The sequence below is a fragment of the Gouania willdenowi genome, chromosome 15 (genome assembly GCF_900634775.1).
Source record: "Gouania willdenowi chromosome 15, fGouWil2.1, whole genome shotgun sequence".
NCBI classification, from domain to species: Eukaryota; Metazoa; Chordata; class Actinopteri; order Blenniiformes; family Gobiesocidae; genus Gouania; species Gouania willdenowi.
In genome coordinates, this window is record NC_041058.1 from 1,543,501 (window position 1) to 1,555,457 (window position 11,957).

General features: G+C 36.9%; 2 protein-coding genes across 2 annotated transcripts in view; one reads left to right on the forward strand and one right to left on the reverse strand.

Moving 5' to 3' along the window:
• The window catches only part of LOC114476715 (high-affinity choline transporter 1-like), an 11,027-nt gene extending 3,491 nt beyond the window's left edge, over window positions 1-7,536 (forward strand). Inside the window, exons 2-8 of the mRNA XM_028468568.1 lie at window positions 1,244-1,357; window positions 2,138-2,293; window positions 3,646-3,794; window positions 4,332-4,475; window positions 5,334-5,487; window positions 5,787-6,004; window positions 6,956-7,536. Coding sequence (XP_028324369.1) covers window positions 1,244-1,357; window positions 2,138-2,293; window positions 3,646-3,794; window positions 4,332-4,475; window positions 5,334-5,487; window positions 5,787-6,004; window positions 6,956-7,477 — 1,457 coding nt within the window. The 3' untranslated portion in view covers window positions 7,478-7,536. The remainder of the gene's footprint in view (window positions 1-1,243; window positions 1,358-2,137; window positions 2,294-3,645; window positions 3,795-4,331; window positions 4,476-5,333; window positions 5,488-5,786; window positions 6,005-6,955) is intronic.
• Window positions 7,537-8,336: 800 nt separating this feature from the next.
• cox20 (cytochrome c oxidase assembly factor COX20) lies at window positions 8,337-11,957 on the reverse strand. Its single transcript, XM_028469143.1, has 4 exons — window positions 11,798-11,957; window positions 10,079-10,193; window positions 9,665-9,728; window positions 8,337-8,569 (listed from the first exon to the last, which is right to left on the reverse strand). Exons 1-4 carry the CDS (start codon window positions 11,825-11,827, stop codon window positions 8,419-8,421), a joined length of 360 nt encoding a protein of 119 aa, XP_028324944.1. The 5' UTR covers window positions 11,828-11,957; the 3' UTR covers window positions 8,337-8,418.

Below are 11,957 nucleotides of genomic sequence, written 5' to 3' on the forward strand. Positions count from 1 at the left end.
ATATGCTAATGAGATGAAAAGGGGCTATTCTAGATAAATGAATTCTAGTTTAAAAGTTAGTCCTGATGGTGGCGCTAGAGAGCAGCTCAAGGTTTCATTATCAAAGGCTTATTTATGGATTTAACAAATAATCAAAGTGTTTGACACTAAAACTTGGTCAATGATTTTCAGATTGACCCTAAGGGGTCAACTACGAATCTAGATCTGATTAATCTACGTTAGCGGGCTTGAACTAACCAAACATTCCTTTTCAGATATGAGCTGGACTATGAACGTCGATCAAAACACGCTAATTTAAGATAAGTGATTTCACCCTCGTACGTGCGCGCTCACGTGAAAGGGGTGGAGCTTGCAGCGTCTGACCAATCAATGGAGAGAACTGGCAGAGCGTCTTCACAGGACGAACAGTTTATGATCTTAAATATAATGAATATTAATCTATGATGACAGGGAAGAGCAACAGTAGTGCAGGAGGCGGAGCTTTTATACTGTCTATCAGATCCATTTCATAACCTGGTCTCGATCTGTTACGTTTAAAAATATGAAGAATTAAAATCCATAATTCAGACCATAAACACCACTGGTGCTGCAGTAACAGCAGAAAGTTATTAATGTGTTAATGTTTACATTAGTGAGATTATAAACAAACATTCTGATAAGTTTCACTTTCTCTGTGATCCTGTGTTCATACAGATCTACATCATAAAGTTAAATATATTTATATTATTACATGGATTCATTCATTCATTTATCGGTGTGAAAGCAGGTGTTATCAGCTGATTTATTTTATTGATTCTATTTGATAAGTTTATCAGATATAAATCTTATTTTTCTGATCAGTAAATGAAAGGATCACATTTCTCTCCTGTCAGCGTCTGTTTTTTACTGTCTATGTTCAGCGTCACATCAGATCTACACAGTGACGTGATCACATCACCTTTTATTGGACGGCTCGTTTTCTAAGAGTTCTGATTGGTCAGGAGGCGGGACTTTAGCACTAGCTAACATTTAAGCTAGAGAAAAACTTGGTCAGGACTAGGTTGGCTGTGAAACACTAGTTGCCATGGTGATTCAGCTTCAGCGAGCTTTGTAGTCCAGCACACATGGTTTAAATCCTGGGAGTTAGCGCGATAAGAGTTAATCTAGATTAATAGTTTAAACATGTTAGTGATAATAGGAGAGTTAAAACAGACAACTCTTATCCTTCTGTCTTACTGTGTGTGTGTGTGTGTGTGTGTCCCAGCTACGTGGGTGGGCGGAGGCTTCATCGTGGGCACGGCGGAGGCGGTCTATAACCCCACCATGGGTCTGACGTGGGCCGTGATGCCCATCGCTGCCACCGTGTGTTTCATCATCGGTCAGTGATTTATGGATTAATCCTGGATTAACTTTAAACCAGCGCTAATGTGAACGATAAGATAACAAGCTTTTAAAGTCTGATTTAGGACAAGAATAACTTAATATAATATGAATTTATTACAACACAACGTGGGAAAGTTTAGAAAAGATCACTTTAACTGTGATAAAATAACTTGAGATTAGAATTTAAGATACTTTAGGATAACTTAAGATACTTTAGGATAACTTAAGATACTTTAGGATAACTTAAGATACTTTAGGATAACTTAAGATACTTTAGGATAACTTAAGATACTTTAGGATAACTTAAGATACTTTAGGATTTCTTAAAATGAGATAACATAAGATAACTTAAGATAAAATAGGATAACTTAAGGTACTTTAGGATAACTTAAGGTACTTTAGAGGAACTAAAGATGAGATAACTTAGAATGTGATGAGATAACTAAATATTTCCAGTAACATTTGTGGCCCGCGGACCGTCACTTGAGAATCCATCAAAGAGCAGCGTCTGTGTTAGTGAGATTTATGTTCCTGCTCTTTGTTGCAGTATTTATAGCCACAAACACACACACACACACACACACACACACTTTAAGATACCTTAAGATGAGACAAGTAAAGATGAGGGAACTTAAAACGAGATAACGATTAAAAGTATAGTTTTGTAAAAAAGTTCGGTAAAAAGTGAGATCATTTAAAAGTGACTTTTGCACTAAATTGAGTAAAAATTGAAGTTTAATGTTAAAAGAACTAATGTCCCTCTGATGCGTTGCAGGCGGTTTGTTCTTCGCTGAGCCCATGAGGGACAACAAATACGTGACCATGATGGATCCGTTCCAGATCAAGTACGGAAAAGTTCCGACAGCCGCTCTGTCGCTGGCGTCGCTGGCATCAGAGATTATGTGGGTGACGGGAACGCTCATCGGATTAGGTAGGAATGTTTTAATAAGCAGCAGTGTGTGTGTGTGTGTGTGTGTGTGTGTGTGAAACATGAGCCCGTGTCATTGTGGTGTGTGTAGAACATCTGAAGGACTTCCGTCAGCCTCTAACTGAGACCAACAGGGGGCTAACTTCCTGTTAGCTGTTAGCATTCCAACAGCATTAGCAACTCTCCTACTTCTGCTCACACAGCTAATGTAGCAACACATATACAGTGTATATATATATACACACACACACACACGTTCCTCATTCAGTTTGTTTTATTAACAGTAAAGGATTAGGATTAGTTCAAAGTCAGGTTAGTTAGTGGTTAAATTCACTTTGACATTTACTGGAAACTTTCTTTCCCTTTTTTAAACCTTTTTTAAACCTTTTTTAAACCCAACTTCACTTTAATAACCAATTTTTAACCTAACTTAACCTTTTTTTTTTTAATTTTGCATTTTTTAAGTCATTTTGCACATGTTTTGGAGTCACATCTTGTGTTTTTGTTGTAATTTTTTGAGTTAAATTTTTTCATTTTGCTTTTGCTTTTTGTGTAATTTTCTGTCATTTTGTATTTTTGGAGTAAAATTGCACATTTTTGTTGTAATTTTCATGTGTTTTTGTTGTCTTTTTGTGTATTTTTGTGATTATGTATTTTGTTTGAGTAATTTTGTCGATTTATTTTGTTGTTTCCTGTTTTACGAGTCGTTTTTGAGCATTTTTATTGTTCTTTTGTGTATTTTTGTTGTCGTCTTTCGTGTTTTTGGATTTTTTTGTATGTTTTTGTTCCTCTTTTTTAATATTTTTAAGTCATTCTGTGTGTTTACACTAAAAGGCTCCAAAAACACGTGAGACGAGAGCAAAACTACACAAAAAAACAACAAAAACACACAAACATCAAGCAACTACAAAAATACACAGAATGACCTAAAAATATACAAAACAAGAACAAAAACACACAAAAAAGCCTCAAAAACAAATAAGATGACAAAAAAATACACAAAAGGAAAACCAAAAACACATGAAATACGCAAATGTACTGAAAAATACAGAAAAAGAAAAAGCAAAAACACGCAAAATGACACAAAAAAACCCAAAATACAAATATTTGACCAAAAAATGCACAAAGCGACAAAGACACAAAATGTGACTCCAAAAACATGCAACATTTCTTTAAAAAAAATGCAAAATAAACACATTTTGTGTTTAAATGTTGACCTTCGTGACAGGAAGGAAATATTTATTTTTACACACTGCCAATTAAAGACAATTCACTGTTATTCATACACATTGGTTAAAGTGTGTGTGTGTGTGTGTGTGTGTGTGTGTGTGTGTGTGTGTGTGTGTGTGTATCAGGCGTCACCATGAGTGTGATCCTGGACCTGTCCTACACCGTGTCCATCTGGATCTCTGCGGCCGTGGCCATCACCTACACCCTGCTGGGAGGCCTGTACTCTGTGGCCTACACTGACATCATCCAGCTCGTCCTCATCTTCATCAGCCTGGTCAGTTCCTGAGTCGTCTAGTCACCAAAGTAAATGCACTAAAAAACACAAAACAATGAAAGAAATACACCAAAGTACATAATCACAAAACAAAAACACCAAAAAATAACTCTTAAAACACAAAGCAACTACAAAAATACAGGAAATTACTCCAAAATAAAATATAAAATGAATAAAATTACTCAAAAAGACAACAAAAACACCAAAAAATAACTCTAAAAACACAAAACAAAAACACACAGAACTCCAAAAACATGCAAAAATACAAACATGACTTTTCTTTTGTTATTTTTTTGAGAAAAAAAATACAAAATAACTGTTAAAGGGTATTTGTATTTTAAATGTTTAGTTCCCCATAGTTCAATGTCTGATGGTATAAAATTGTTCTAAAAAGTCATTTTAATGTGTTTTTTATAAAAAGATGCACAGATACCTTTTAAAAAATACAAAATCATGTATGATAATCAAAGCGTGTGTGTGTGTGTGTGTGTGTGTGTGTGTGTGTGTGTGTGTGTGTGTGTGTGTGTGCCTGTGTAGTGGTTGTGCGTCCCCTTTGCTCTGATGAGTCCTGCTGTGACGTCCATCACTGAGACGGCGTTTAACAACACCTTCCAGGCTCCGTGGTTGGGCTCACTGCACGATGACAGGGTGTGGACCTGGATCGACAACTTCCTGCTGCTGGTACGCCTAGCATATAATGGTCACCAGTTATAATGGTCACCAGTTAGAGTGTTACACTAGTTATAATGGTCACCAGTTAGAGTGTTACACTAGTTATAATGGTCACCAGATATAATGGTCACCAGTTATAATGGTCACCAGTTATAATGGTCACCAGTTAGAGTGTTACACTAGTTATAATGGTCACCAGTTATAATGGTCACCAGTTAGAGTGTTACACTAGTTATAATGGTCACCAGATATAATGGTCACCAGTTAGAGTGTTACACTAGTTATAATGGTCACCAGATATAATGGTCACCAGTTATAATGGTCACCATTTAGAGTGTTACACTAGTTATAATGGTCACCAGTTAGAGTGTTACACTAGTTATAATGGTCACCAGATATAATGGTCACCAGTTATAATGGTCACCAGTTAGAGTGTTACACTAGTTATAATGGTCACCAGATATAATGGTCACTAGTTATAATGGTCACCAGTTAGAGTGTTACACTAGTTATAATGGTCACCAGATATAATGGTCACCAGTTATAATAGTCACCAGTTAGAGTGTTACACTAGTTATAATGGTCACCAGTTAGAGTGTTACACTAGTTATAATGGTCACCAGATATAATGGTCACCAGTTAGAGTGTTACACTAGTTATAATGGTCACCAGATATAATGGTCACCAGTTATAATGGTCACCAGTTAGAGTGTTACACCCATAGACAAAGGGCTTTTCCCTGAAAATCAGCTGATATGTATTTGTTAGAATTATTTATAAGAAAATAGAATGTTTTGACTTGTTATTATTTATTAGTTGTTATGTAAAGATGCTGATCTAATGGATCCGTGTGTGTTTTTCTCGTAGGGTTTGGGGAACCTGGGTCTGCAGAACTTCCACCAGAGAACTCTGTCGGCCTCGTCTTCCTCCACGGCTAAAATCACCTGCTTCGCCGCCGCCTTCATCGTCCCAACGTTGGGAATCCCCCCCGTCCTGCTGGGAGCAGCTGCTGCTTCCACCAGTGAGAACCTTTATTCTGGTCATTTTCTGTGTTTTATTATTTATGTGATCATTGTGGTCTTTTATTGTCTGTTATTTTGTATGATTCCACTGTCATTTTGTGTATTTATGTTTTGTTGTCTTTTGTTTATTTTTATTTTGTGTATTTTTAATCATTTGTGTGATTGTGTCATTTTTGTTCTATTATCTTTTTGTGTAATTCTTGTTTTGTGTCTTTATTTTGTGCAATTCTTTTCATTTTATGTGATTTTTATTATAATTTTGTGTTAATGTTCCTCTAACGATCCTCTCCTCCCTCAGACTGGAACTCCACCTCTTATGGTTCTCCATCGCCGTGGGAGCGGCGGGAGGCGGGGCTTGTGCTGCCGCTGGTCCTGCAGCACCTGACCCCCCCGTACATCTCCATCGTGGGCATCGGCGCCGTGGCAGCCGCCGTCATGTCCTCCACTGACTCCGCCCTCCTGTCTGCGGCCTCCATCTTCACCTCCAACATCTACAGGAACATCCTGAGGACTCAGGTGAGCAGCTGCAGCCACGGATGGGCTCAATTATAATTACAATTAATTACATTTATTAAGCAATTACAATTGTAATTAAAAAAAGCTTTTGCTGTTTTAATCATAATTAAATTGTTAAATTGTAATTGAGTTCACTTTGTAATTTGCATGGAAATTTTGAAACTAAAAACTGTCAATTACAATTAAATTACACTAAAAACTGGGGAATCATGTTCACATACGTAGTTAATTATAAATCATATCAACCACTACCATTAAAAATAATATAACTATGTGTACAGTGACAGAAAAAAGGCTCAAACACTCACCATAAATATTGATTAAGAATCCTAACAAGGTGATCAATAGATGAGAAACTAATTAAATCATAGATAATATCTATTAGTGTATTTTGCAGCTGATTATAGATATGGGTCAAACTGACTCATTAGCATTAGAGATGCTAACAGAAAGCTAACACAAGAGGAAGGTTATGTTTAATAAGATTATTTATTAAAGGCTTGGTAATTGTGATTGATTGTAATTGAACTTTAGTAACTGAAAACATAATTGCAATTGACATTCAGGGGAGAAATAATAAATAATGTACAAAATAATATTTTGTATATTCATTAATTTGTGTGATTCTTGCTGTTGTTTTGTGTATTTTTGTTTTTTTTTATTTTGTGTATTTTTATCTTTTTGTGTAATTGTTTGTCTTTTTATTCTTTTGTAAGATTTTTGTTGTGTTTTTATTGTCCTTTTGTGTGATTTTTGTTGTTTTGTGTCCATTATTTTGTGTTTTGTTATTTTAATTCTAATTGGAAAAAATGCAGATCACCGTAATCAGAATTGGGTTGTAATTGAGTACATAATTGTAAATGAAAAATGTAATTGGCCTGAACCCTGCCTTCAGCGCTGGGGTAAAGGGGGCGGGGCTTGTAACCTGCAGCCGTTTGGTCCGCTCCGCAGGCGTCTGAGCAGGAGATCCAGTGGGTGATCCGTCTGTCGGTGGTGGGGGTGGGGCTGGCGGGGACGTCTCTGACCTTCCTGGATAACAGCGTGCTGATGATCTGGCTGCTGCGCTCTGACCTCACCTACACACTCATGCTGCCCCAGCTGGTGTGTGTGCTCTTCTTCAGCGTGTCCAACGCCTACGGCGCCGTCCTGGGCTGCCTACTGGGGGTCCTGCTGAGGCTGCTGAGCGGAGAGCGCCTCCTCGGTCTTCCGCCCCTCATCAAGTTCCCAGGATGCACCCTGGTGGACGGGGAGTACGTGCAGCGCTCTCCCGTCAGGACCATCTGCATGCTGGCGGCCATGGCGGCCATCTTGCTTTTCTCCTACCTCAGCGCGCTGCTCTTCAGGAAAGGACTGATCCCCCCGGCCTGGGACGTGTTCCAGGTGAGGAAGACCTCTGACAGCACGGAGGAAGAGCTGAAGGAGGAGATGGAGGACTCCAAGACGTCCGAACCCATCATCGAGTCCCCGTGTTAGCAGCATTTTTACATCCACCAACAAAACCATTTTTATATGCAATAAAACCCAAAACCTCAGCGTGAGACCAGAGTTTATCCTTTGTCCTGAAAACACATCCACTCACTGAGATCAGCTCTGAGCGGGTCAGTCTATTTGCTGAAGATCAGCTCTGAGCGGGTCAGTCTATTTACTGAAGATCAGCTCTGAGCGGGTCAGTCTATTTGCTGAAGATCAGCTCTGAGCGGGTCAGTCTATTTGCTGAAGATCAGCTCTGAGCGGGTCCATTGATGTGTTTTTATCGCGCTTTTGCACGTAAGTAACCCACGGTTCACTTACTCAGGGTTGATTGACCCACTTCATACCAGCTGTAACCGCATTGCCTCGTATGAAGGTTGGTGGTGGTCAGAGGGGGCGTAGGAGCCAAACAGCAGCCACGCTTCTGTCAGTATGCCCCAGGGCAGCTGTGGCTACAATTGTAGCTTACCACCATTGATGTGAGTGACAGGTGTGAATGAATAATGGTTTCTGTACGCACTTTAAGTCTCCTTGAAAAAAGCACTATGTAAATCAAAGCCATTATTATTTATTACCCCTCAGGTGTGGTGCTCCTTTTATACCTGGGTGCACCATTGCCCTAGTGCCCCTAGTGTTTATACAACTATATACAAATACTCAACAATAAAACAATCACAATCTTCAGTAAATAGACGGACCCCCTCAGATTAGCATTGGTCATGTCCGTCTATTTAGTGACTTTATAAAAGTCAAAAATGTTACTAAAATTTCCAGCTAGAAAAAAAGATATAAATAAAATGACTCCTATTTTTCAAAATAAAATACCAAAAGTTTGTTTAAAAAAAGGAAGACTGACTTATTTTGCTGATTCAACATGTTTTATTGCAGCCAGATTAATAACAATAGAATAATTACATGTTTTAATGAAGGCGTAAAGTCTGAGGTCATGACGGGGATTGTGTGTGTGTTGGTGTGTGTGTACGTGTGTTTGTGGGGTCCTGGGCTGTTCCTTCATAAATTATTTTGTTTTTAATTCCTTCCTGGATCAGACGCTGCTGCACTCTCAGCTTAGCGTTGTTCATCCTGCAGTACACCCTGAGGACACACACACCACAACACAACACATTAGTTTGGCTGGTAAATTAATTAAAAACATTTTAAGTTCATTCTAACTTTTTAATTCTTCAAAATAAGATGCAAAAACTAATTTAGGTCAATTTTACCCAAGAAATCTCTGTCTGTCTGTCTGTCTGTCTGTCTGTGGCTCTAATATCTCTGCGTTCAGAGACAAACAGAGCTGAGACTTTCAACATGGCTGCCTTTTGGTTCAAAGGTGAGCAACGTCGGATTTGTTTTGACTGCAATAATATTGTTGATAAATTAATTCATAAAATTGTCCACCAGAGCGGAGCCACTAGAGTCACGTGCGTGCCAGAGCCAATCGCTGGAGAGCCCACCCCCACATCCTGGTTTTGAGCGGAGCAGCGCCCTGCTGTGTGTGTGTGTGTGTGTGTGTGTGTGTGTGTGTGTGTGTGTGTGTAAAATTTGCATTAGTGTTTACAAGGTCAGTTTAAAGAGGATTTAACATTTATTCTGAATGAAAGAGGAATTAAAGCTCCTATGTAAACGTGAGTGTCTCAAAGTGTTTCTCTAGACATAACTTCATGCTGGTGCGTTGCTTTTAAACACAATAATTATCCCTCTACACATTTCACAACAAACCTAAATGTCCCTGACGTCCCACCTTCAAACACAACCTCATTTAGCCATCCATGAAAAAGCTACTGGCCCCTCCCACTTTTCTATAGTAATACATACGGGCACTGCACTAGTTATTTAAATGATTATCAACAAACACACACATTATTATTATTTTTATATATATCGTAGTTGTATTTATATAAAGACCACTTAATCAAACTCTTTTTCTGTAGTAAACTGAAATATTGGGTCAAATCTACCAAAAAAGAGTGAGTTACTCTGTTCATTCATTTATTTATAAACATTTTCACTTACTGTTGTTATTGTTGTTTTATAATATCTATTTTTCCCAATGATTAATAAGAAAAAAGTATTTAATTCTAGTGTTTTTAAAGTACTTTCTTATATTGAGTTTGTTATGTTTAATCACTTTGAAGGTAAAAGATTAAAATTAAAAAAACTGGTAAAAGTGATTTTTTGAAGCCTTACCAGGATCCCAAAGTGGTGAACAGGAACCCAGCAAGTCCAACGTCAAACGACCTTTTCACACGACCTTCAGACACAGACACACACATACCATATACCATATATTAATATTAAAGTTCTCATTCAAACCAATTAAACTCTGAGAAATATCACATATGTCCACTAGATGGCAGTTTTACATCAAACATTAATACAAAAACTGTTATTATTTTAAATGTACCTGAATCTTATTTAAAATGTTAGATTTTCAAAATAAAACAATTAAAAGATACCAAAAAAATAAACATCTACGACTTTTTCCTCATCAATGTTTTTTTTATCTTTCAGAGCTTAAAAAGAGAATTTAAGGTGTTGTGACATGAAGCTTCCTACGCCCAGTGTTGCATTCACGGTCCGTGGGATTTTACAAGTACTCACTGGTGGACAGAAAGAAGAGCAGCCCAGCAGCCAGGGATCCTCCCGCTCCGTGTAAAACGGCCTCTCGGGCACACGGAGTCTTCTGTACGTTTAGGATTCCTAGCAGACGGAAACCCTGAAAACACACACACACACACACACACACAGATTATATTTAATCCTTATCTCCTAAATAAGTGCACTGCATTGTTAAAAAAAATAATAACGGTATTGAAACTGATACTGTTGCTATTCTTATATATATTACTGCCCAAGCCTAGTCCAGATACAACCTTTTCACTTCCGATACGATAACGATATTGCAGCCTTGGGTATTGGCCGATACCATTATCGATCCAATACGATATCAGCATGAATCATAGATACTTTTATGACCTATTTTGTAGTGTAGAATGTTAGAAAAGGTTTGATCGCATGATGTTTCTCAAACAGAGATCAATAATCAACAACAGTAGGGATGAGAAAAACACCCATTTATTATTAACCACTTGGTTACAAACATTTATACCTTCAACATAATATCTACAGTATTCTACAATTTAATAAATATAATATATATCAGAGATTTTAGATGCAGTCCGATAAAATCTGATATTTGTTTTCTGGCTGATATCGGACCGATATCAATATCAATATCTGATCAGGACACCCTTAGTTCAAAGTGTCAATATTGGAACAATTAGTTTAAACTGGCAAATAAAGGGTATGATGAATGGTGAATGTGGTTAAATAATCATGAAATATGGTGAAAAGAGGTTAAAAGTGACAATAATGGATCAACACACGTGACATTAGGTGGAAAGTGTTTATAAGTGCTGAACATGTCATTGAAATGTGATGTAGATGTGTCAGAAATTAGAGTAAAAATACATTAATAAAAGAAGCAAAAATATGGCAAGAAAAAGTGATGAAAATAGGTTAAAATATGGAATGTTTGGTGTAGTTGCAGAAATGGGGTCCCAACCCTAAGGTTGAGAACACCTGATGTAGATTATTACATTATATATAATAATTAAACTAGGTCCTGTTTTCACTTTACAATTAATTATTTTCATTGTTATTATTCATTTAATTCTATCATTATTATTAGTCACATTGATAAAATACTACCGCTACTAACGTTATCATTAATGATAATCAATTAATTAGTTAATTTTATTATTAGTAGTAGTATGAATGGCAACCTATTAACTAATTAACTGTCACTTATTTTTATACTATGTAATATAGTATTAATAATAATATAACACTACTACTGTTATTATTGTTGCTCTTAGTATTATTAATCATTCTTAATTATTATTATTATGATGATCATGAATTATATTAATATTTATTTATTCATTTATTTAATAGGGACAAGTGTGAAAAATCAACATGTACCACACTACAACATTTATAGCCAAGACTAATTTGCAATGTCTGTTCCTAGAAAGGCTTTTTAAAATACATTTATTACATTAATTCTGACATTACACAAAGGACGTGCAATCTAAAAATGATTGCACACTTCGTCTCTTTTTAAAACACGCTTTAGTTCATAATAATAGTTCAATAATATATTATCTGAAATTCTACTCATACATATTACTATTATAATGCAAATATTAAATAATAATAACATAAATATTGTGACAGAAAACCTTGAAGGTTTTTCATCTTTTTTTGACCTTCGGACGCTGTTCAGAGTCACTTTCTAACTCGTCACTTCCGTCTCACCTTCTTCTCACTCTCCTCTTCCTCCGCCATCGTCTTTATTTCCTCCTTTTTTAAGCTTTCAGCTCGTTTTAAGATGAAGAAATTCTCCGACTGAACGTCTCATAACCGTACATTTCACGCGCATGCGCTGTGGCCTACAGGCGGCGTCCGTCTGTGAAAA

Bases quoted from the DNA above. Each gene is read 5' to 3' on its own strand.
- cox20 (XM_028469143.1), bottom strand. From the start codon at position 11,827: ATGGCGGAGGAAGAGGAGAGTGAGAAGAAG. The intron at 10,194-11,797 runs GTGAGACGGAAG...GTGTGTTTTCAG, and splicing joins AAGAGGAGAGTGAGAAGAAG to GGTTTCCGTCTGCTAGGAAT. The intron at 8,570-9,664 runs GTAAGGCTTCAA...GTGTGTCCTCAG, and splicing joins TTCACCACTTTGGGATCCTG to GGTGTACTGCAGGATGAACA.